Raw genomic sequence first — 27041 nt, forward strand, 5'->3', positions numbered from 1 at the left:
GCAAAAATAGTCTTTTTTCATATCTCATGACCCCTAGGTGGCGTTGTTCCCAACTTTGGCATGGACCCTCAGATCATGGGTGTGATGAAGCATACCAATTTTCATTTCGATTGATCAAAGTTTGGCCGAGATACAGCCTCAGAACCAAATTTGGGTCGACCTTGTTAAGTTCATAACATCATAACTTTTGAACAAAGATGAATAAAAAAAATCTGTTTGGTCATTTCTATTTGGATCAGTCCAAAGATCATTTCATTCAAATTTGAACAAAATTGGACAAACTTTGAAGGAGGAGTAGAGGAAAAACTAAATACTGTACTTTTCAAAATGGCCGTTACTGTAATGGGCGGAGCCTTAATGTAAGACATAGAATGAGATCAACATGATGAGAGGATTCTATTGTACTAAGTTTCATTTTCCTACTACAAAGGGTTCAAAAGTTATAAGAGTTTCAATGTTGTATTTTTGAACTGGTGGTGGCGCTATGGAGTTGGTTGTAGATACTCCAAATTTGGTCCAATTATTTTTAATGAGCATCTTTACAAGTGTGCTAATTTTCATCATTTTCCTACTTATTGTTCATAGGGCTGCCATAGGAACCCAGTGGGGAGGAAGAATAATAATAATAATAATAATAAGAAAACTAACAATTACAATAGGGGCTACAGCCCTTCGGGGCTTGGCCCCTAATAATAAGAAAACTAACAATTACAATAGGGGCTACAGCCCTTCGGGCTTGGCCCCTAATAATAATAAGAAAACTAACAATTACAATAGGGGCTACAGCCCTTCGGGGCTTGGCCCCTAATAACTAGACCATAATAGCTGCTAGCAGCTATTTAGGGGCCAAGCCCCTGCGGCTTTTGTCTTAGGCTATTTGGATAATTTGGATGCATGTTTTTTTTTTTTCATCATGAATTTCATTATACAGTTCAAACGGTTTAAAGCTTAATAAACACTGGATTTGACCTGTAATTGGTGCTGTTCCCAACTATGGCATGGATCCTGAAAGTATGGGTCAGCTGAAGCGGACCGAGTTTACTTTCGATTGATCAACGTTTGACTGAGATACAGCCTCAGAACCCATTCTGGCTCAACATCGGTATGGATCCTGAGAGCATGGTTCCACTGAAGCGGACCAAGTTTCAAAGCTTTAGCCGGTTGCTTTAAACAGCATGCCACTCATTCAATGGCTTGTTTAATTTTATAAACGCTTAAGTTTTTAAAGGCAGAACCGCAGCTTTTGCCACTAAATGACACAACTTTATAAAGCCGTCCCCCACGGGGCTCGAACCCATAACCTCACGATCTGGCGTCCGACGCTCATCTCATTGCGCCACATGGAAGACACGTGTTCCTCGGCATGCCGTATGTCCATAGTTTAAATTAGAAATCGACTCAAAATGAAGAATTTTTGATTTAATGAACAACATTATATATTTTTAAAATTTGGTTTAAATCATTCTCAGAAGTAATTCATGTCTGGAATGGAAGAAATTTTTTGCAAATAACCATTTAGAATGCTAAGCTAACTAGCATAAAGACACGAATACAGGCAAGGTCAACTTCAGAGACGGATTTCTCAGAAACGGTAGCGAATATCAAAAATCCGTTCAGTCATTTCTGTGCGGCTCGGTCCGAAGATCGTCTGAGCCAAATTTGGACAAAATTTGACAAAATTTGTAGGAGGAGTAGCGAAAAAACTGTTTTTCACTTGTTTCAATATGGTGGACAGTAACATGTTTGGAAAATGACAAATTATATATCGTCGGAATCTGCATAAGCCAGGGAACAAAATGACATAAATTATATCAAATTTGGACAAAGTGTTCAAAAATTATAAACGTTTTAGCAAAAAATCTTATATCTCTGGAACGCTAGGTGGCGCTGTTCTGAAACTTCTCAGATACGTCCGGGACATGCCGTCGGTCACGCATACCAAATTTTGTACAGATATGTCAAATATTTCAAAAGATATCACATTTTATGACAAAATTCAAAATGGCGGTCACGTGGTTCATCCGATCCTGACATATCTGGTATCCTCGGATTCGGCATGTCACGAGGAATCCATAGATACCAATAATATGATTTTCCGACAAAGCGTTCGGAAGTTATGGGCAAAAATAGCCTTTTTTCATATCTCACGACCCCTAGGTGGCGCTGTTCCCAACTTTGGCACGTACCCTCAAATCATGGGTCTGATGAAGCATACCAATTTTCGTTTTGATTGGTCAAAGTTTGGCCGAGATACAGCCTCTTAACCAAATTTGGGTCGACCTCCTTAAGTTTACGACAGCATAACTTTTGAACAAAGATGAATAAAAAAAATCTGTTCAGTCATTTCTATGCGGCTCTGTCCAAATATTATGTCTACCAAATTTTGTGAGAATTGGACAAATTTTGAAGGAGGAGTAGCAAAAAAACTGAATACTGTACTTTTCAAAATGGCCATTACTGTAATGGGCGGAGCATTAATGTAAGATGCTAAATTTGATCAGCATGATGAGAGGAATCAGATGAACTAAGTTTGATTTCTCTATTCCAAAGGGTTCAAAAGTTATAAACGTTTAAATGTTGAATTTTTGGACTGGTGGTGGCGCTATGGAGTTGGTCTTAGAGACTCCAAATTTGGCATATTGACTATTGATGAACATATCTATGACTATGCCAAATTTCATCATTTTCCTACTTACGGTTCATAGGGCTGCCATTGACTCCCATAGTAATAATAATAATAATAACAAGAACTGCAAGCAGTTGTACGGGGCCAAGCCCCAGAAGGGGCTTTCGCCGAATGCAGAGCCACCTTTATAAGGTTGTCCCCCACGGGACTCGAACCCATAACCTCTGGGCGTGGTGTCCGTTGCTCATCTTGTTGCGCCACCGGCCAGCCTTGTATTCAAACACCTGCTGAAGTTCCATTGTTCTAATGAGAGTCGACTCAAAATGAAGATTTTTTTTCAAAGAAATGCACAGCATTTAATATTTAAAAAGTTCTGTTTAGTTCAATCTCAGAATGACTCAGCATCTGAAACAGAAGCATATTTTGCAAATAACCATTTAGAATGCTAAGCTAACTAGCATAAAGACACGAACACAGGCAAGGTCAACTTCAGAGACGGATTTCTCCGAAACGGTAGCGAATATCAAAAATCTGTTCAGTCATTGCTGTGCGGCTCGGTCCGAAGATCGTCTGAGCCAAATTTGGACAAAATTGGACAAAATTTGTAGGAGGAGTAGCGAAAAAACTGTTTTTCCCTTGTTTCAATATGGCGGACAGTAACATGTTTGGAAAATGACAAATGATATATCGTCGGAATCTGCATAAGCCAGGGAACAAAATGACATAAATTATATTAAATTTGGACAAAGTGTTCAAAAGTTATAAACGTTTTAGCAAAAATTCCTATATCTCGGGAACACTAGGTGGCACTGTTCTGAAACTTCTCAGGTACGTTCGGGACATGCTGACGGTCACGCATACCAAATTTTGTGCAGATATATCAAATATTTCAAAAGATATAGCAATTTATGACAAAATTCAAAATGGCGGTCACGTGGTTCATTCGATCCTAACATATCCGGTATCCACAGATTTGGCATGAAGCGGGGAATCCATAGATACCAAAATTATGATTTTCTGACTAAGCGTTCAGAAGTTATGGGCAAAAATAGCCTTTTTTCATATCTCATGACCCCTAGGTGGCGCTGTTCCCAACTTTGGCATGTACCCTCAGATCATGGTTCTGATGAAGCGTACCAATTTTCGTTTTGATTGATCAAAGTTTGGCCGAGATACAGCCTCAGAACAAAATTTGGGTCGACCGCATTAAGTTCATGACATCATAACTTTTGAACAAAGAAGAATAAAAAAAATCTGTTTAGTCATGTCTATGCGGCTCAGTCCAAAGATTATTTATTTCAAATTTGAACAAAATCGGAAAAACTTTGAAGGAGGAGTAGCAAAAAAACTGAATACTGTACTTTTCAAAATGGCTGTTACTGTAATGGGCGGAGCCTTAATGTAAGGAAATGAATGTGATCCGCATGAGGAGAGGAATCAGGTGTACTAAGTTTCATTTCTCTGTATCAAAGGGATCAAAAGTTATAAATGTTTAAATGTTGAATTTTTGGACTGGTGGTGGCGCTATAGAGTTGGTTGTAGAGACACCAAATTTGGACCAATTACTTTTCATAAGCATCACTACAAGTGTGCCAAATTTCATCATTTTCCTACTTACGGTTCATAGGGCTGCCATAGGAACCCAGTGGGAAGAAAAAGAATAATAATAATAATAATAAAGTATACTAACAATTCCAATAGGGGCTACAGCCCCTTCGGGGGCTTGGCCCCTAATAATAAATATAGCTGCAAGCAGCGATTGCGGGGCCAAGCCTAAGATGCGGCAGTAGCGCAATGCAGAGCCAGAAGGAAAAAAAATGGCAGAAATAGAATGTACTTGAGTAATAGATAGGTTCAGAAGTATAGTTAGGATGAACTAAAAATTAACAGAAGTTCAGATGAACAAAATTATTAAAAACGCACTTATTTCTAATCCAAGAGGAAGAAAGATAAGTACAACACTTACTCTGATAATAAAGGAATCGAAATAACACATTGCACAAAATTTTATAAAATTCCCCTCCATGGGATTCGAACCCTATATCTCTGGGTCCGGAGTCTGTCGCTTATCCTGTTGCGCCACTGGGGAGGCACTCTTTTACAAACCTGCAGAGGTCTGCTAACCAATTAGCATGCTAAGCTAACTAGCATAAAGACAAAAACACAGACAAGGTCAACTTCAGAGACTGATTTCTCAGAAACGGTAGCGAATATCAAAAATCCGTTCAGTCATTTCTGTGCGGCTCGGTCTGAAGATCATCTGAGCCAATTTTGGACAGAATTGGACAGATTTTGAAGGAGGAGTAGCGAAAAAACTGTTTTCCATTAGTTTTAATATGGTGGACAGTCACATGTTTGGAAAATGACAAATGAGACATTGGCGGAATCTGCATAAACCAGGGAACAAAATGACATAAATTGCATCAAATTTGGACAAAGGTTTCAAAAGTTATAAATGTTTTAGCAAAAAATCTTATATCTCTGGAACACTAGGTGGCGCTATTCTGAAACTTCTCAGGTACGTTTGGGACATGCTATCGGTCAAGCATACGAGATTTTGTGCAGATATGTCCAATATTTCAAAAGATATAGCAGTTTATGACAAAATTCAAAATGGCGGTCACGTGGTTCATCCAATCCTGACATATCCGGTATCGCCAGATTCGGCATGACACGGGGAATCCAAAGACACCAGGATTATGATTTTCTGACAAAGCGTTCAGAAGTTATGGGCAAAAATAGCCTTTTTTCATATCTCATGACCCCTAGGTGGCGCTGTTCCCAACTTTGGCATGGACCCTCAGATCATGGGTCTGATGAAGCATACCAATTTTCATTTCGATTGATCAAAGTTTGGCCGAGATACAGCCTCTGAACCAAATTTGGGTCGACCTTGTTAAGTTCATAACATCATAACTTTTGAACAAAGATGAATAAAAAAAATCTGTTTTGTCATTTCTATTTGGATCAGTCCAAAGATCATATCATTCAAATTTGAACAAAATTGGACAAACTTTGAAGGAGGAGTAGAGGAAAAACTAAATACTGTACTTTTCAAAATGGCCGTTACTGTAATGGGCGGAGCCTTAATGTAAGACATAGACTGAGATCAATATAATGAGAGGATTCTATTGTACTAAGTTTCATTTTCCTACTACAAAGGGTTCAAAAGTTATAAGAGTTTCAATGTTGTATTTTTGAACTGGTGGTGGCGCTATGGAGTTGGTTGTAGATACTCCAAATTTGGTCCAATTATTTTTAATGAGCATCTTTACAAGTGTGCTAATTTTCATCATTTTCCTACTTATGGTTCATAGGGCTGCCATAGGAACCCAGTGGGGAGGAAGAATAATAATAATAATAATAATAAGAAAACTAACAATTACAATAGGGGCTACAGCCCTTCGGGCTTGGCCCCTAATAACTAGACCATAATAGCTGCTAGCAGCTATTTAGGGGCCAAGCCCCTGCGGCTTTTGTCTTAGGCTATTTGGATAATTTGGATGCATGTTTTTTTTTTTTCATCATGAATTTCATTATACAGTTCAAACGGTTTAAAGCTTAATAAACACTGGATTTGACCTGTAATTGGTGCTGTTCCCAACTATGGCATGGATCCTGAAAGTATGGGTCAGCTGAAGCGGACCGAGTTTACTTTCGATTGATCAACGTTTGACTGAGATACAGCCTCAGAACCCATTCTGGCTCAACATCGGTATGGATCCTGAGAGCATGGTTTCACTGAAGCGGACCAAGTTTCAAAGCTTTAGCCGGTTGCTTTAAACAGCATGCCACTCATTCAATGGCTTGTTTAATTTTATAAACGCTTAAGTTTTTAAAGGCAGAACCGCAGCTTTTGCCACTAAATGACACAACTTTATAAAGCCGTCCCCCACGGGGCTCGAACCCATAACCTCACGATCTGGCGTCCGACGCTCATCTCATTGCGCCACATGGAAGACACGTGTTCCTCGGCATGCCGTATGTCCATAGTTTAAATTAGAAATCGACTCAAAATGAAGAATTTTTGATTTAATGAACAACATTATATATTTTTAAAATTTGGTTTAAATCATTCTCAGAAGTAATTCATGTCTGGAATGGAAGAAATTTTTTGCAAATAACCATTTAGAATGCTAAGCTAACTAGCATAAAGACACGAATACAGGCAAGGTCAACTTCAGAGACGGATTTCTCAGAAACGGTAGCGAATATCAAAAATCCGTTCAGTCATTTCTGTGCGGCTCGGTCCGAAGATCGTCTGAGCCAAATTTGGACAAAATTTGACAAAATTTGTAGGAGGAGTAGCGAAAAAACTGTTTTTCACTTGTTTCAATATGGTGGACAGTAACATGTTTGGAAAATGACAAATTATATATCGTCGGAATCTGCATAAGCCAGGGAACAAAATGACATAAATTATATCAAATTTGGACAAAGTGTTCAAAAATTATAAACGTTTTAGCAAAAAATCTTATATCTCTGGAACGCTAGGTGGCGCTGTTCTGAAACTTCTCAGATACGTCCGGGACATGCCGTCGGTCACGCATACCAAATTTTGTACAGATATGTCAAATATTTCAAAAGATATCACATTTTATGACAAAATTCAAAATGGCGGTCACGTGGTTCATCCGATCCTGACATATCTGGTATCCTCGGATTCGGCATGTCACGAGGAATCCATAGATACCAATAATATGATTTTCCGACAAAGCGTTCGGAAGTTATGGGCAAAAATAGCCTTTTTTCATATCTCACGACCCCTAGGTGGCGCTGTTCCCAACTTTGGCACGTACCCTCAAATCATGGGTCTGATGAAGCATACCAATTTTCGTTTTGATTGGTCAAAGTTTGGCCGAGATACAGCCTCTTAACCAAATTTGGGTCGACCTCCTTAAGTTTACGACAGCATAACTTTTGAACAAAGATGAATAAAAAAAATCTGTTCAGTCATTTCTATGCGGCTCTGTCCAAATATTATGTCTACCAAATTTTGTGAGAATTGGACAAATTTTGAAGGAGGAGTAGCAAAAAAACTGAATACTGTACTTTTCAAAATGGCCATTACTGTAATGGGCGGAGCATTAATGTAAGATGCTAAATTTGATCAGCATGATGAGAGGAATCAGATGAACTAAGTTTGATTTCTCTATTCCAAAGGGTTCAAAAGTTATAAACGTTTAAATGTTGAATTTTTGGACTGGTGGTGGCGCTATGGAGTTGGTCTTAGAGACTCCAAATTTGGCATATTGACTATTGATGAACATATCTATGACTATGCCAAATTTCATCATTTTCCTACTTACGGTTCATAGGGCTGCCATTGACTCCCATAGTAATAATAATAATAATAATAATAATAACAAGAACTGCAAGCAGTTGTACGGGGCCAAGCCCCAGAAGGGGCTTTCGCCGAATGCAGAGACACCTTTATAAGGCTGTCCCCCACGGGACTCGAACCCATAACCTCCGGGTGCGGCGTCCATCGCTCATCTCGATGCGCCACCGGCCAGGCTTGTGTTCAAACACCTGCTGAAGTTCCATAGTTCTAATGAGAGTCGATTGAAAATGAAGATTTTTTTCAAATACATGCACAGCATTTAATATTTAAAAAGTTCTGTTTAGATCAATCTCAGAATGACTCAGCGTCTGAAACAGAAGCACATTTTGCAAATAACCAATTAGCATGCTAAGCTAACTAGCATAAAAACAAAAACACAGCAAGGGTCAACTTCAGTGACAAATATCTCAGGAACGGTAGCAAATATCAAAAATCCGTTCAGTCATTTCTGTGCGGCTCAGTCCGAAGATCATCTGAGCCAAATTTGGACAAAATTGGACAAAATTTGTAGGAGGAGTAGCAAAAAAACTGTTTTTCACTTGTTTCAATATTGCGGACAATAACATTTTTGGAAAATGACAAAAGAGACATCGTCGGAATCTGCATAAGCCAGGGAACAAGATGACATAAATGACACCAAATTTGGACAAAGTTTTGAAAAGTTATAAATGTTTTAGCAAAAATTCCTATATCTCTGGAACACTAGGTGGCGCTATTCTGAAACTTCTCAGGTACGTTCGGAACATGCTGACGGTCACGCATACCAAATTTTGTGCAGATATCTCAAATATTTCAAAAGATATCACATTTTATGACAAATTTTAAAATTGCGGTCACGTGGTTCATCCGATCCTAACATATCCGGTATCACCAGATTCGGCATGTCACGCGGAATCCATAGATATCAATTACATGATTTTCTGATAAAGCGTTCAGAAGTTATAGGCAAAAATAGCCTTTTTTCTTATCTTATGACCCCTAGGTGGCGCTGTTCCCAACTTTGGCATGTACCCTCAGATCATGGGTTTGATGAAGCGTACCAATTTTCGTTTCGATTGATCAAAGTTTGGCCGAGATACAGCCTCAGAACCAAATTTGGGGCAACCTCATTGAGTTCATGACATCATAACTTTTGAACAAAGAAGAATAAAAAAAATCTGTTAAGTCATGTCTGTGCAGCTCAGTCCAAAGATTATTTTTCTCAAATTTGAACAAAATCGGACAAACTTTGAAGAAGGAGTAGCAAAAAAACTGAATACTGTACTTTTCAAAATGGCCGTTACTGTAATGGGAGGAGCCTTAATGTAAGATAATGAATGTGATCAACATGAGGAGAGAAATCAGGTGTACTAAGTTTCATTTCTCTGTATCAAAGGGTTCAAAAGTTATAACAGTTTAAATGTTGAATATTTGGACTGGTGGTGGCGCTATAGAGTTGGTTGTAGAGACTCCAAATTTGGAGCAATTACTTTTCATAAGCATCACTACAAGTGTGCCAAATTTCATCATTTTCCTACTTACGGTTCATAGGGCTGCCATAGGAACCCAGTGGGAAGAAAAAGAATAATAATAATAAATATAGCTGCAAGCAGCGATTACGGGGCCAAGCCTAAGATGCGGCAGTAGCCCAATGCAGAGCCAGAAGGAAAAAAATGGCAGAAATAGAATGTACTTGAGTAACAGATAGGTTCAGAAGTATAGTTAGGATGAACTAAAAATGAACAGAAGTTCAGATGAACAAAATGAACAAAAATGCACTTATTTCTAATCCAAGAGGAAGAAAGATAAGTACAACACTTACTCTGATAATAAAGGAATCGAATAAAATTGCCCTCCACGGGATTCGAACCCTATGTCTCTGGGTTCAGAGCCTGTCGCTTATCCTGTTGCGCCACTGGGGAGACACTCTTTAACAAACCTGCCGAAGTTCCTTAGATCAACTGATAATCAACATAAAAATAAGATTTTGCAGTTAAATGCGCTGCATGCTATATTTATCAGCTTCAGATGAGATCATTCTCAATGCCTGGACCAGATGCAACTTGTGCATCACGTCCTGCCACAGTACCTCTTGCGGTCTGGGCATGTGTCACACTGAGTAGAGAACCCATGACGCGATGCATCAGAGTCGTTGGCGTAACACATTGAGCTAATCTCTCAGGCACATTCAACAAGCTGCAGAGGAGAGGTTTCAGTGTGAGAGTGAGGAGACAAAATCATAAGTTAGCATTTTAACTAGATTAGCATGCTAAGCCAATGTAACTTATGGTTAACCTGATAGCTGAAGAGCCACATTAGAAAGAATGGCAACTGGATAGCATGCTCACCAATAAGCATGCTAAGCTAACTAGCATAAAGACAAAAACTCAGGCAAGGTCAACTTCATAGACAACAGTAACAAATAATAAACAAAATTATATTTGTATATAAAATGTAAAGAGTTTTGCATTTAATAGTTTTAGAGGAGATAATTAATATTGTTGCATCACTAAAAAAAAAGTTATGGTACCCCAAAATGCATACAAATTTAACAGAATAGTGAATGGAGTTATGTTTTTTTTTTAAATATATTTCTCTTCATAACATTATTAAACCTTATAACTGGAAAGTACATCTATAACAAGTTTTAGCAGCAGTATAATAAATAAAACAGTTTTGAAAAGGTGCAACATTTTTTTTTATTATTTATTTAAAGTACAACTTAACTTGAACAACTTAAAACACAATACGTGTTGTCATAATTAGTACACTGAATAAAACAAATCTTAAGTATATGCACAAATAAATATTCTGGGGCTAACAAATGAAAAATAAACAACTTAGAAAATACTATGGTTAACTGAAGGTGAAAATAAAATTATATTTGGGGAGATGGGGCATTGTGGGTGGGAGATGGGGCATCGTGGGTGGGAGATGGGGCATCGTGGGTGGGAGATGAGGCAGGTGGTGTGCTTTTGTTTTTGGGGTCAGTGCCGCTGGGAGTGTCATTAAGGAAAAAATCTAGTTCTTCAAAATCATTAGGTGCCAGGGAATCTGATTGGGTATGTGGGGAGAATGATATAAGTGTAGTGGCATGGGGATGGGATTCTGGGAAGGTGAGTTTGGTGATGTAGCTGTTGTGAATTGTGAAGTGCATTGTGGGGAGGTCTAAAAGAGAATCCATAATTGTGTCTGTTGTGGCGGTTTGTGGAATGTCTACTGTTGATCTAATGATATTGTTTTCGATGTGTAGTGTTATGATGTCTTCTGATTGTGTTTTTACTGTAAGTTTGGCAAATGTATGAAGGGAAATTGCATCTGATCTGTAAAACATGTCGCACTTATTGCATAATACCCGGTTTGAAGATAACGGCATGTCTTTCAGTAAATGTTTGAGTGGGCAGATGTAAATGGCAGTGACTTTGGCTCCAATGATGTTTGCTGTAATGTTTTCTGATGCGGTGGGGTCTATGGGAAATGTGATGTCGGTGCAAGGGATTGGTGAAAATGTGGTGTCTTTTGTTGTGGTTAAAAATCCTTTTCCTTGGAAGGTTCGACGAGATAAATTTGTTATATTGTACCATGACTCAATTTTAGGGTCATGTTGGAGTCCCCATACAGTGAGTTCCACCCCCCCAGTGGTATCTGCTATGGTGTAGACCCTTTTTTCCAGGAACGTTCCATCCTGAAGAATGTTGTGGCCTTCACTCTCAAGCTGAATAAATTTTGCCCTGACAGTCACCTGCAGAACAAACAAAGCATTAATTTCATATCGTGTCTTCTATGATCAATTTTGGTTGTGCTACTTTGATAGTCCAGTTTTACAGTCTAGTAACTAAGTAACTTTGGAAGTAGAAAGATCTAGACTGTTAAGTTAGGGTTAGTGTTCATAGAACAGGTTGACCTGTACTTGCAAACTTGTTTGTAGCATGTCAGTTGAAGGATTATTTCAGTAAAGTATTAGCAGATATTGAGCTGATGGTCTACTAATACTATGACAGGTAGCTGATATTAGAATGTTTTATGGTTAGTGGATTTTCAGAAAGATGTGTAAAGATACTAGTCAATATGGATTTTGTATTGTTAACCAATCTACCAAAATTGTCTTTAAATCTTTAGTATGTAGTCAAATATTTTAAAGTTCATCAGTAATAGTACTTACCCTCTGGTATTCCATCTCCATTGCCAGAATTTGGGCAATTGTCATTTCTGGATTGGTTGGTGTAATTGAAGTGTTGTATTTGTAATCCAGAGATGCAAGGCATGACCATTTTGATGTGTGTGTGTACATTATGTCCTTGTCCCCCTCTTTCCGTGATGGCTGTAAAACTACATTTTGGAATTGCACAGGACATCTAAAGCATGAAAAAATATATATGAATACAATAGATAAATTAAAATATAAAATCTTCAGTTTAATTTGACATTTTTTGTTTGCAAACTTTAGAGTATCTAATACATGAAAGTGTTAGTCTGAAAACAATATTAGTCTTTCTACCTTAAATTAAAATTTAGTTGTATGTTACATGATATTGATTTATCAAATGTGCTAGAAAAAGGAACAATCGTTTTGAAAAAAATCTTTAGTACAGGTTCAAAAACATAATACTACAGATTATGAATTAGTAAGAAACAAGTTTAAGATTTTACCTGTCTTTTTCAATGGTAAGAAATTTAGAATGGAGATCCGCTTTGAATACCATCAGTTTAGATATTTTGTGCCGCTGCTGTAGAGTGCCTTCAAAGTATGGACGTTTTAGTCCATGGCGTAAAGGGGTGACATTGTGTAGGTAACCCATCACAGACTGACTAAGATTTTCTTTAGATGTACTTGCCATTTCTACTGAAAAAGATATTATATATAAATATATATATTAGTCCAACTTAACAGTTCTTTTGTACCTTAATAACATATTTTACAAAGAAACTAATTACATGTTTACCGTTTGGTTTTCCTTTTCCTTTTCCTTCAATGGACTTTCCAATTGATTTTTTTTGCACAACATGGATAGGTTTAACCCATGTAAAGTAGCATATTTAAATACTTATCTTAATTGTGGCACTTAATTGTGTTGTAATTTAATTGTTAACAGACTCGTTAGGTTATTGTGTTCAGATGAGTCTGTATATGACTTGTTTATAGCCTTTTATATAGTTATTTTTTAAATGTTTTAATCCTTCCTTTTCAGTAGATTGCTTAGTGATTCATGATTAATAATAAAACAATTAGATAAATAAAACAATATGTAAAATGTAAAAGAAGAGCATGAAATTGAGTGTGAAACAATAATTAATTTCATTTTTATGTAATAAGAAACAGACACCTTTGTTGATTTAATAAATTTCTAAGAAAACAAACATATTTCTGCATCAGTATAGTAAATCATATAGATGTTGGTTGTGAGACAATTCAGAATAAATATTAACATATCAAATATAACAGAAATATAATCATGAAAATTATAGATGTCTTTAATTAATTGTGAAGACTTCATTAATTGTTAAGGTTCAAAGCTGATGATGTTAATAGCGAAGAATTAGATTGATTATTTAGTTTAGTAATTTGTTAAGTAAATAATCAGCACCTGAAATTCATTTTCTGTATATAAGGGAGAGGAAATGGTTGTTCTGCTTCCTGCTTTCTGTCTTCCTGTTACAGGTAAGATTGTGTCTAAGCAGGTTGTACATTGTCTGGTGCATAGTTTCTTTACTTTTTTTCAGTGTAATTGGATGATTCACTATAGCAGTAAGATAAATGTATATGTTGCCAAAGAGTTTGAAACATCTACACTGTAGTGTAAAAGTTTTAGATTGGTACAACATTTCATGTGTATAAGCTGTGTGCTTACCAAGGCTGTAAAAGAGTTAACCTGTTTTTTTATTTGAATACATTTCAAAATTTTATTTATTTCTGTGAATTTTCTGCACCACTCCTCCAGTGTTCCAGTGTCACATGTTTCTTCAGAAATCATTCTAATATGACTTGCTGTTCAAGAAACATTTATCATCACTGTTGAAAATGGTTGTCATGAATGTTTTTAGAGCAGCAAATGATCACATTATAATTTATGAAAGATCACTGGACACTGAAGATTGGAGGAGTGGTGCAGAAAAATTTAATTGATAATTGAAAGTTTAGTAATGCTAGTGGATTGATTGTGTAATGTATATTGTTTATATAATGTATCCATCTCTCTCTATCTCTCTCAATCTTAAATGAAGGTTTATATTAGGTGATATAAATAGGCAAATGGTAATGTATACCTAAACATTCTTTTTTCTTGATTGTGATGGTGAATTTGTAAAAGTTCTAGGTGAGGTAAGTTAATGTTACTTTTGAATATGTTGAAACTGTGGTATGTTGAAAGAAACTGTATGATTTCCTAAAATGTCATATCATTGCTCAATTGGTGTTTGAATCAAGTAAAGTTTAATGGTGTAAATAGGTTTAGCACTATTGAAAGGGTTTGTTTTTGTCTTAGTTACTTGTATATTTTAAGCATTACTGATGTTTACAAGCTTAACTAATAATTAATAATTAAATGTAGAATTAGCTAAGACAAAGACACTTTCAATATAATGTATAAAGTATTAATAGATATGACAAGTTTATAAATACAGCTATAAATGTTTTATTTATTTATAACCATAAATGTGCATATAAAACTTTAAAATTTGTATTTTATGTAACACTTTATAAATGCATGCTATGAATCATTAGTTACGCATTAGTGAATAGTTACTTCACAATTTATAAAGAATTTGTGTACATGTCTTTACATTCTAACATTTTTAAATATACCTGCATGTAATTACATCTGTAATTAAATTCTGAGGTTACATTTGTAATTACACTGTTGACACTTCCCTTACACATAACCCTAGCTTTAAACTTACCCTTATCACCACACCTGTCCCTAAATTGACACATATCGCACTTCAATATCAGCAAAATTGTTTTGCAAAACAATATGAACACAAAAAAGTACATTGTACTTATCTTTATTGGTAACACTTTATTTTATGGTTCAGTTATTAACTATTAACTAGTTGCTTAGTTGCATGCATATTACTAGGATATTGGCTGTTTATTAAAACTAATAAAGCAGATAGTAATGCTTTATTCTTCATGACCTTATTCTACATATCTTAATTCTACCCAATACCTAAACTTAAATGCTACAAAAACTACCATGCTAACTATTAATAAACAGTAAATTAGGGGTTTATAGAGTCATAGTTAATAGTGTATGTGTTCCCCATACTAAAGTGTTACCTTTTTATTCCTATGATGAAAGTACATAGTTAAGACCATCTAATATAAAGTGGTGCCATAAGCAATTTATAGAAAACTGCTTTAAATGATTTATAGGCATATATATAAATGTGTTTAATAATTGTATTTTATGTGTATGCCTCATAAAGCTTTTAAAAAGGAGATTTAAAGGATGAGTTCTTCTAAACACTAAAGGGAAACAAAAAACAACACAGAGTAATACAGAACAGTCAACTTTATTTTAAAATGCAAATTAATTAAACTGTAAAATATACAAAAACATAACTGTATATTAAAACTATAAAATACATAAAGTGCAATGATAAATACATTTCTGTAAAGTGTAACCATTGCTGAATACAAATTTATTAGTGAATTGCACTGGATTACAGGAGTGCCAATATACAACAAATACAAGTTGTATAAAACAATAATATAACAAAATATTTTATAGTATAAAATGTACCTCCATACTAAAACATTACATAACCGAAAAGAAAACTGAGCATTTAAATCTCAGTTGCAAAAGCTTTGAAATAATATATCTAACATATATATCTAAATATGTATAAATGTACATTTAGATAAAGTATTATTTACTTACACTTTCTAAATACTCTTATGAACAACTGTTAACCACTGACAAATTAACTGGTTTGTAAATAATTTAATACTTAATATAGAAATGATAAATTGATCATTAATAAAGTATGAAAATAAAATTATTAAACACATAGATGTGCATATAAATCAAGAATAAAGCATTTATAGTTATATTTATAAACTGCTAATTAATGTTGATTTATGCTTTATAAGCTATGAATGAACTATTTACTAATGTTTTAAACTGTGTTTATTATAAAGTGTTACAAGACATGGTTATCTTGATTTTACATGCTATTTAAATTGATTTTAAATGTACAGTTTTCTTCTTTTTTGTTTCGTGGTGATTTGGTAAAAGAGTGCAAGTTGAGGTAAGTTTATTTATTTATTTATTTTGTAGTGTGTATACTGATTAAATGTTTAAAATTGAAATTTAACCAACAATGGCATGTGTGCTGGTATTTTGGTAAAAGTGTTGAGGTAATTAGTATGTTGTTATAATTATAAAGTACTGAATTCAAGTTAATATTGGGGGTGACTAATATATATTTTTTGACATCAGTATGAGATTACAAATGATAATTTCAAATGATAGTGTTTGAATGCCAAATGCTATCTACTTGTGTTGACTGAAGGTAAAACACAGAAATGTTCTTATATTTATATGTAATGGTGTTTTTGTACAGATGCCCCGACCCAAGAAAAGGTCTACAATAGCGAAGAGGTTATATGCACTGCGATGTGCAACAGAGGCTGCACCGCTTCCTCTTAAAAGAAGTCAAGCAGAGGCTGCACCGCTTCCTCTTAAAATAAGTAAGGCCGAGGTATCGCCACTTCCTCGTAAAACAAAGGTAGACTTGCCAGTGATTTCTGTCAAGTGTCATTGTGCAAAAATCCAGCAGTTTCCACTCCGTCCTGCTATAAAACGGGTAGAGGCTGCACCGCTTCCTCTTAAAACAAGTGAAGCAGAGGTTCCGCCGTATCCTCTTAAAAAACTGGCAGACAATGAACGCCTGTGTTCATTGTCCGAACATTCAAGGTTTTCCAAGGTTTCAAAAAGTTCACTGTCTGTACCAAAAAGTTCACCATCAGTTTCAAAAAGTTCACAATCAGTTTCAAAAAGTTTACCATCAGTTTCTATACAATCTGTGGTCAAAACCTCTCAACTATCTGTCAAAAGTTCCAGAGAATCTGCAGAAAGGTTTGTGATCCCAACAAAATTGAACGAGAATATTTTGAACACTATAACTGTTCATTCTGACTTTCCCCAGAAATCAGTGCTGAAAGGCTCCTTTCATCAAGGTGATGCCCGCTTTGGAGATTTACGCAACAGACAGTGTGGTGCCATCAGTCTGACTGCAGTGTTGACAAGCAAGATGAAGAATGTGCTGTCCTGGACAACACAAGATCTTGATGGTGTCTTGGTGGCAGGAACAAACCTTTATGAATCTCTAAGGAACCAGGGTAACATAAATGACCAGGAAGTCATGGGTAGGCATTACATTGCAGTCCATGAATTACCAAGGAGACATGTACTGGGTAATACTAAATTTTCCATAGAGTATGCAGAGTCTCTTACTGGATTTGTTAATGTTAGTGAGTATGATGAAGCCTTAAGTGGTGTAGTCATGCCACTTGATGTAGCTCTTCAGCAAGCTCTACTGAGTGCTAATGCTTTCCTTTTAACTATTTGTGCTAACACATGTGCAGTTATTAAGGAGGGCTCATGGTATGCATTCGTTGATTCTCATGCTAACAAAACAGATACAAGTTGTGTTGCTTATCATAGCACCATAGAATCGTTGTACAACTATATTAATGAGATTGCACAGTCATTTGGGGAACATGAGCCACAATTTGAGATAACTGGACTGTTGGTTCATGCAGATGCTGAAGTTTCCCACTCACTGGAGGCAGGCTGCAGCAGTTTTCCATGTTCTTCCAGTAAACCACTTTACAGCAAAGTCTTAAAATGCACACCCAAAGTATGCAAATCGGTAACAACTGAGGTAAGGTCATTTGAATTTGAAGTAACTGAAGTTGCAAATACAAGCACTAACCTTCCAATGCTGCAGCCAGTGTGTAATGTGTTGCCAAGTAAAGGAAAAAGGGGAAGAAGAAAAAAGCTGGATGAACAGGTCTCTGGGAAACTGGTAAAAACTTGTCATGTTGAAAATGTTCTAGCAGATGACATAATTATTACTGATGTTTCCATTCCAGAAGTATTTTTTTCTCCTTTGACTCTTAAAGATCAGCAAGCTTTATGTGAAGTTGTGCTTCTGACAAATGATAACAGTGTCTGTGATGTGATAACACACTTTGGTCCCATTGCAGGTCCGTGTCAGACAAAGAGTATCAAAAAAGATGGTAACTGCTTTTTCAGATGTCTGGCATATGCAGTATGTCGAAGTGAGGACAAGCATTTGAAGATTCGCCGTGCAGTTGTCAAACACCTGAAAATGAATGCTTCGATATTTGAGAGGTATGTGAGAAGTGAGTATAATTCAGTAGAGGACTACTTGACACAATCTAGAATCTATTATTCTGGGTCATGGGTCACTGAAATTGACATATTTGCTGCTTCTAATCTGTTTAATACAACCATATTGACTTTTAATGATGGCAGATGGAATGCACACAAACCTACTGGAGAGGTATTTACACCCAATGTGATCTATTTGAAACATTGTAACCATAATCATTATGAAGTTGTGACTTGTGTTAAGCATAGAGATCAAGACATTTGTGCGGGAACTTGTGGAAATGGCGCTTCAAATGAGGTGAGAAAGATGTGTCTGCGGAAAAGGAAGGTAAGTGATGCTGCAGAACCTTCTACAACCAAGAGGGATCAAAAAAGATATAGCACCAACAGTGACTACAGACTGAAAAAAATACATTATTTTAAATCAAAATACTGCAATGACACTGATTATAGGCAGAAAAAACTCAAGAAGCTTTATGAAAAGTATCACAAAAATGGTGATGTTAAGCTCTCCAAGTGTGAACGTTCTGTGATTAAGTATTCAAGGAATATTCTGTTTCAGAAGCTTGTTTGCCAATATTCTCAAATGAAATATAAAAATAATGTCTCATTTCAGGCAAGAGTATGTGAGTATTCGAAGAAGAAATACCTTCAAAACCTGGTCTTTAAAGCAACAGTGCGTGAGTATTCGAAGAAGAAATATCTTCAAAACCTGGCTTTTAAAGCAAGAGTGCGTGAGTATTCCAAGAAGAAATATCTTCAAAACCTGGCTTTTAAAGCAAGAGTGTGTGAGTATTCCAAGAAGAAATATCTTCAAAACCTGGCTTTTAAAGCAAAAGTGTGTGAGTATTCCAAGAAGAAATATGTTCAAAACTTGATCTTTAAAGCAAGAGTGCATGAGTATTTGAAGACACAGTATCACAAAGATGTCAACTTTCGTTTTGGTAAAATACAAAAAGGCTGTGAAATGTATACAAAAAAGAGGGATAAACGCAAAGACATTGATGTTACTATTTCCTATTTTCATCAAGACGTGAGTAGAGGTCCAGAATTTGTATGCTGTGTTTGTCATCGTTTACTTTTCAGGAAGCAAGTTACTGAATGCAGAACAGAATGCTACGAAAAGAAAGGAGAACACATTGCTGCTTTAGGGAGAAGATGCATCACACTGAGGTATTTGCATGTTTGTGATGAAAAATGTAATGATGATTCTGGTTATTCTCCAGGGTGCAAATTATGGATTTGTCCAACATGTCACCGAAAAATTCTTCGCGGAAAATTGCCTGAAGAGAGTGTTGCCAACAATATGCACTTAGTAGACATTCCAAATCAACTGAAGTGTCTTAACTCCTTGGAACAACATCTCATTGCATGTAACATTCCTTTTTTGAAATTACTCTGCCTTCCCCGTGGAAAACAAAATGGCTGCCATGGACCTGTGGTGTGTGTTCCTGTAAATATTGCAGATGTGTCAAATATTCTTCCACGAAATGAATGTGATGACAAGATGATAAGGATCAAACTCAAGCGCAAGATAACCTACAAAGGTCATTATGAGTACAAGTATGTACACACTGATCGTGTTAGAAATGCTCTGACATGTTTGATCAGGTGCAATAAATGGTACAGAGATGTAGAGATTAATGAACAGTGGATCAACTCTTTGAATGAAATGGAGAATGTTGCTGATGAAATTGAGGAACAAGATATAGTTGAAAAGAGTGAAGAGGAAAATGGCCCTGAAGAACCACAAGAGGAAGACTTGACTTACATTAAGGAGCAAAGTGGTCTTTTGTCAGACACCTGTTTACAACCTGTGGATCTTGGTTCAGAAATAATTGATCAGCATTTTCAAGATGTATTAAATGTGGCACCAGCGGAAGGTAACAGTCCTGTTAAATTACTATCTGATAAAACCAATGAAGCAAAATGTTTCCCGGTTCTGTTTCCAACTGGTGGTCCAACATTCCATGATGAGAGGGAGGAAAAAATCACACTGTCACGATACCTAAATGCACGAATTCTCAATGCAGATGGACGTTTTGCAAGGAGCACAGACTTCATTTTCTATGCACAATATATATCGGAGCTGGATCAAATTGTGTCTAACGTATCCATTGCTTTGCGAAAAGGATCAGACAAGAGGTTTTTAAAAAAAGTAACATCAGATATGCTCACAAACCCAGAGTCTTTAGCTAAAATATTGAATTATGATGAAGGATACAAGTTTTTGAGACCAGTCCGTGGAACACCCCCCTATTGGCAAACCACTCAAAAAGACCTTTTTGCACTCATTAGACAACTAGGTATTCCAACTTTCTTTGCATCCTTTAGTTCTGCAGATCTCAGGTGGCCTGAAATGATCAACACCATTCTAAAGCAAGAAGGTAAACATTTAAATGTTGATGAACTTGACTGGTCTGAAAAATGTGGATTGATTAGACGAAACCCAGTGACTGCTGCAAGGATGTTTGATTATAGATGGCATTGTTTTTTAAAAGATGTCATTATGTCACCCGCTCAACCTATTGGAAACATCAAAGACTACTTTTATCGTGTAGAGTTTCAACAGCGTGGATCTCCTCATGTTCATTGTCTGTTTTGGGTTGAAAATGCTCCGAAGTTAAATGACGACAATGAAGGCAATGATGCTTTGGTTGCTGCTTTCATAGATCATTACATCACATGTGAGACCCCAAGAGAGGATGACCCTGAACTGTATGAGACTGTTAACAGTGTTCAAAAGCACAGCAGCAGACATTCTAAGACATGTCGGAAGAAAAAAACAGTTTGTAGATTTAATTTTCCACGACCACCATCTAGCTGCACATTTGTAACGAGAATTATTCGAGATGATTTGAAAGGCAATGATGGAAATGAGACTGCAAGTGCAATTTTAAAGAAAATCAAAACTGCATTAATAGATTCTGAAGTCAATTTTGATTCAACAGATGCATTTTTTCAATCTATTGGAATTAATCAGGCTGTGTTTGAAAAAGCGTACAAGAGATGTTCCAAAAAGAAAAGTATCGTCTTGAAACGAAATCCAAAAGATGTTTGGGTAAACCAATATAACAAACATCTATTGCGTGCATGGCAAGGCAACATGGATATCCAGTATGTCACAGATGCTTACTCAGTAGTGGTTTATATTATTAGTTACATCACAAAATCGGAACAAGAAATGGGATTTTTGTTGCAACATGCACAAAATGAAGCTATGAATGGAAATCTTGAAGCAAGATCAGCATTAAAAATGTTGGGAAGTGTATATCTCCACAACAGAGAAATTTCTGCACAAGAGGCAGTGTACCGACTAACGGGTATGCACTTGAAAGAATGCTCTCGCAAAGTCCAGTTTATTCCAATTGGAACGGATCCTGTGAAGATGAGTTTGCCTTTGCGTGTACTCCAAAACAAAGATGACCATTCTGGTGAAGAAAGTTGTTTTTGGATGAATAGTCTGGTTGACCGGTACAAGCATAGACCAAAAACAGAACATTTTGAGATGTTATGTCTTGCCAGCTTTTGTTCAGAATACAGGATATTGTCAAAATCTGAGATGTCTACACAAAACAAAGAAAGGGTGATCAAGCTTACCAACAATTGTGGTTATATGATACAAAGAACTCGAACTGAACCTGCAGTAGTAAGGTATCCAAGATTTTCTCCAACAAAAGATCCAGAGAAGTACCATCACTCATTGTTACAACTCTTTTTACCACATTACAAAGACTGTCAACTGAAGCCTGGTCATTTTAACACTTATGAGGATTTCTACAACAACGGTGCTGTAAAATGTGGAAGTAATGTGACTGAAGTAAAATGTATTGTTGATGATAATCGGGCACTGTTTGAAAAGGAAAGTGATGAAATAGACAGAGCTCAACAGCTCTTGGAGCAAGGTGTTGATTTGGAAGATGCTTGGGCTGCATTGTGTCCTGAAACTGAAAAGGAACGCCATGAATGTATAGAACTAAGGAAGAATATGCTTTCTGATGAAGATGTTTCTGACACACTTATTCCAGATCTTGTAGCAAACCCTCTAACTGCATTCACAATTGAGACTAGTAATGCTACAATGTCTAGAGATAAAGCACTGTGTTTACTAAGATCATTAAATACTAAACAATCTGCCATATTTTACAAAGTTCGCAAATGGTGTCTACAAAAACTGTTTGGAGAAAATCCTGAACCATTTAACTTGTTTATCACTGGTGGAGCAGGCACAGGAAAAAGTCATTTAATAAAAGCAATATACTATGAATCTTCTAGGCTCTTATCTCAGATGACTGAAAATCCTGATGATAGGAGTGTCATTTTATGTGCATCAACTGGAGTAGCTGCATACAACATTGGTGCTGCAACTATCCACAACACTTTTTCAATTGGGGCTAATGTCAAATTGCCATATCAAGCCCTGAGTGATGACAAAATCAATTCTCTGCGTTCCAAAATGGGATGTTTGCAGATTTTGATTATTGATGAAATATCCATGGTTGACCATCACCTTTTGTCATATGTTCATGGGCGATTGAGACAAATCAAACAAACTGGTGACTACTCGCCCTTTGGAAAAGTCAGTCTCATAGCTGTAGGAGATTTTTATCAGCTGCCGCCTGTCAGAGGAACTCCGCTCTATGCTGATACAAAAGGAGTGAACCTTTGGGACAATAACTTTGAAATTGCTGAATTAACTGAAGTTGTCAGGCAACAAGACATATCTTTTGCTGAAACCTTAAATCGTCTGAGAGTTCGTAAAAAAAAGGAACCTCTATGCTCAAGTGACTTGAACATGTTGAAACAACGTGAAACAGGAGAAGAATGTGGTGATGTCCATATATTTGCTACAAATGAAGAGGTTGATAAATATAATATTAAGAGATTACATGAGGTTTGTCCTCAGGCAATAAGTATTCAAGCTCAAGATTTTGTGAGAAATCCAAAAACTGGAAGGATTGAAGCAAAAGTTGGATTTCATACAAGTGTTTTCAACTCCTGTTTGGCTAAATGTGTTTCATTGGGTGTTGGAGCAAGAATAATGCTAAAGAAAAATGTTGATGTTTCTGATGGACTTGTCAATGGAGCCTTTGGTACAGTTGTCCACATAACCAGCAGTCAAAAACAGCATGAAGATGATGTTGACAATGATTTTCCATCAGCTATTCATGTGGAATTTGATGATCTAAATGTTGGTAAAATTCAGAGATCAAAACAACGACATCGATTTTCCCAAAATTCTACAGTGATTGAAGTGCAAGAAGATCAAATCACAAATGATGGTGGTTTAAGACGTCAATTTCCACTTCGATTGGCATGGGCATGCACTGTTCACAAAGTGCAAGGACTTACAGTAGATAAAGCGGTTATATCACTTGACAAGATTTTTACTTCAGGACAAGCATATGTTGCCTTGAGTCGTGTGAGAACTGTCAATGGATTAATCATTGAAAATTTCAAGGAGTCTGTCATATACTGTAATGATAAAATTGACTTGGCAATGAAAAATATGCCAATATTTCCTTTAGAAAATTGCACTTTCACAAAGACACCTGGTTTATTTAAAATTGCTCTTCATAATGTACAAAGTCTTCAAACTCATGTTCAAGATATTCAAGCTCATGGACAACTTATGAATGCAGATTGTATTTGTCTAACTGAAACATGGCTAAACTTTGGAGACCAAGTACAGATACCAGGATTTATTTTCAAGCATAATCCAAGAGCTAAGTCCTATGACAACAGCACTCCACTTTTCGCAAATTTAAAACAACAGCGAGGAGGTGGAGTTGCAATTTACTGTTGTGAAAACATGCTTTTTAAAGTCATCATTCCAGAACCTTGCAATTTGGAATGTCTGTACTTCTCAGTTCCACATATCAGTTTGAATTGTGCTCTGCTGTACAGACCTAATTCATATCAAATTGGCATGTTTCGACAAAATATGTTGCATGTCATTGCTGAGCTGGAAAAACAACAAGGAAAGAAAGTAATTATGGGAGACTTCAATGAGGACATCATAACATCATCATCAATTGGGTCATTAATGGAAGTCCATGGATACAGTCAACATGTGCAATATCCTACAACTGAAAAGGGTACGTTAATAGACCATGTCTACATTAAAGATGCAGAACATATTACAATTGAAATAGTCTCAACTTATTACAGTTACCATGAAGCAGTACTAGTTTCAGTAAGGTAATATATTGACATTTCTGAGACATATTGAAGACCATGTAACTGCATTTTCTTTTGTGCCCCTACCATGCTACAATTACCCCGAGATTGAGATCCTCAAATTCCTGTACAAGTTTATGAATAGAAACGGTATGTTATTAAACCATTTATATCAGATGCATATTTAACAAATATTAAACAGTTTGTTTAATTTGAGTTAATCTACTAGCATGTTATCAAGAAAAGTCTGCTCAAATAAGATAATTTATCATATTTATTCAACATGTTGTACTGTGAAATTTGTATCACTATTCTGTCTGTTCTGTTTTTGTCCATACCATGTGACACCCATCTTGAGAGTCCAATGTCTACACAGTCCTGTCCATTCCATACCAAGCTCTATCCAAAGATCATCATGCACAAATCTACATCTCCCATAATTCCTCTTCTTTCTGGAGCTCCAAAGCTGCATCCAGCCAAGGTATTTATAGTGTTTAGTTTATTAATTTATTTTATCTTCAATTTGTGTATATCTTTCAGATAAAAACAGGAAACATGTTTTTTTTTAAAATGAAGAATCTAATTTCTGTCATAGCCTAAACCATCCAAACAACACTGAATGCTTCCAAACTGCATGGGAAGCATCCCCAAAGACTGCCTGCATTCTTCCTGTTACCTCTTAAAATTGCAACAAAGTTAATAGGACTGCACAAAAATCTCTAACAAACATATAGAATAGAAAAGCCCACATAAATGGTAAGTAGACATGCTTGTACTTGTTACTTTTAAGAGATTAAAACTTTAACAAAAGATATTTAAGGCACAGCTTCATCAACTGACATTATAATTTCAGATATATAAACTGCTATTCATATGTCCAATGCTGACAAAAAGGTAAGCTAACAGACGTCTACATTTAGTAGCAACATATTTTGTATAAACCCTCTGAAGCAGTTAATGTTCAATGAATGTAATTTCCAGATTACTGAAAACACTGAAATCATTACTTCCTCCACATACCCATCAAAATAAACTCTGCTCCATGAACTCCTATGAAGAACTGCACAACTGATAAAAAGGTAAATCTAAGAGTGTCAATTTCAGTTTGGCCAACACTTATGATTTCCTTCAAGCGCTGGTTAATCTGCTTACAGTACACTTTCCGATTTGTGCAACAATTTAATAATTATTGATATTCTAAAGTCCAAAAACCGCTAAACTGTTAATTTTAAAGTAGTTCATGTTCAATGAATGTAATCTTTACAGATTCCAGAAGTCCAACTTCCTCCACATACCCATCAAAAGATGCTATGCTCCATGAACTCCTATGAAAAACTGCACGACTGATTAAAAAAAAGGTAAATTTAATGGTGTCAATTTCAGTTTGGTCAACACTTATATCCTTTCCTTCAAGCACTGGTCAATCTACTAACAGTAAACGTTCACATTTGTGTAACAACTCAATAATTATTGATATTCTAAAGTCCAAAAACAGCTAAACTGTTCATTTTAAAGTAGTTCATGTTCAATGAATGTAATCTTTACAGATTCCAGAAGTCCAACTTCCTCCACATACCCATCAAAAGATACTATGCTCCATGATCTCCTATAAAGAACTGCAAAACTGATAAAAAGGTAAACTTAATCGTCAATTTTAGTTTTGCCAACACTTATATCCTTTCATTTAAGCACTGGTCAATATACTAACAGTGCAGTTTCAGATTTGTGCAACAAATCAATAACTGTTGATATATTTTAAAATCTAAAAACATCAAAACATTTTATTTTAAAGTAATAAATGTTCAGTGAATGTAATCTTTACAGATTCCTGAAAAGTCTAACTTCCATCACATACCCATGAAAAGATACTCTACTCCATGAACTCCTATAAATAACTGCACAACTGATAAAAAGGTAAAATTAAATGGTGTCATTTTCAGCTTTGCCAACACTTATATGCTTTCCTTCAAGCACTGGTTAATCTGCTAACAGTACACTTTCCGATTTGTGCAGCAACTCAATAATTGTTGATATTATAAAGTCCAAAAACAGCTAAACTGTTGTTTTTAAAGTAGTTCATGTTCAATGAATGTAATCTTTACAGATTTCTGAAAAGTCCAACTTCCTCCACATACCTATCAAAAGATACTCTGCTCCATGATCTCCTATAAAGAACTGCAAAACTGATAAAAAGGTAAACTTAATCGTCCATTTCAGTTTTGCCAACACTTATATCCTTTCATTTAAGCACTGGTCAATATACTAACAGTGCAGTTTCAGATTTGTGCAACAAATCAATAACTGTTGATATATTTTAAAATCTAAAAACATCAAAACATTTTATTTTAAAGTAATAAATGTTCAGTGAATGTAATCTTTACAGATTCCTGAAAAGTCTAACTTCCATCACATACCCATGAAAAGATACTCTACTCCATGAACTCCTATAAATAACTGCACAACTGATAAAAAGGTAAAATTAAATGGTGTCATTTTCAGCTTTGCCAACACTTATATGCTTTCCTTCAAGCACTGGTTAATCTGCTAACAG

The 27041-nt window shown here is 35.9% G+C and overlaps 1 protein-coding gene across 22 annotated transcripts in view; it reads left to right on the forward strand.

Annotated features, from left to right (window-relative positions):
• LOC137041098 (uncharacterized) overlaps positions 1-27041 on the forward strand; it is a 50493-nt gene that overhangs the window by 18966 nt on the left and 4486 nt on the right. For 10 of the 22 annotated variants that reach the window (XR_010898038.1, XR_010898028.1, XR_010898026.1 and 7 more), the window contains 5 exons: positions 25757-25848; positions 26038-26125; positions 26315-26404; positions 26595-26684; positions 26874-26963. Coding sequence is in view for 1 of the 22 variants with exons in the window: in XM_067417048.1 (XP_067273149.1) it covers positions 16515-18310; positions 18555-18612 (1854 nt within the window). In the remaining 21 variants the exon portion in view is untranslated. Of the gene's footprint in view, positions 1-16215; positions 24972-25085; positions 25247-25343; positions 25385-25471; positions 25570-25756; positions 25849-26037; positions 26126-26314; positions 26405-26594; positions 26685-26873; positions 26964-27041 lie in introns of those variants that run through there. The other 12 variants (XR_010898045.1, XR_010898042.1, XR_010898043.1 and 9 more) reach the window with 12 other exon arrangements.

The sequence above is a fragment of the Pseudorasbora parva genome, chromosome 15 (genome assembly GCF_024679245.1).
Source record: "Pseudorasbora parva isolate DD20220531a chromosome 15, ASM2467924v1, whole genome shotgun sequence".
In the NCBI taxonomy this organism is placed as follows: Eukaryota; Metazoa; Chordata; class Actinopteri; order Cypriniformes; family Gobionidae; genus Pseudorasbora; species Pseudorasbora parva.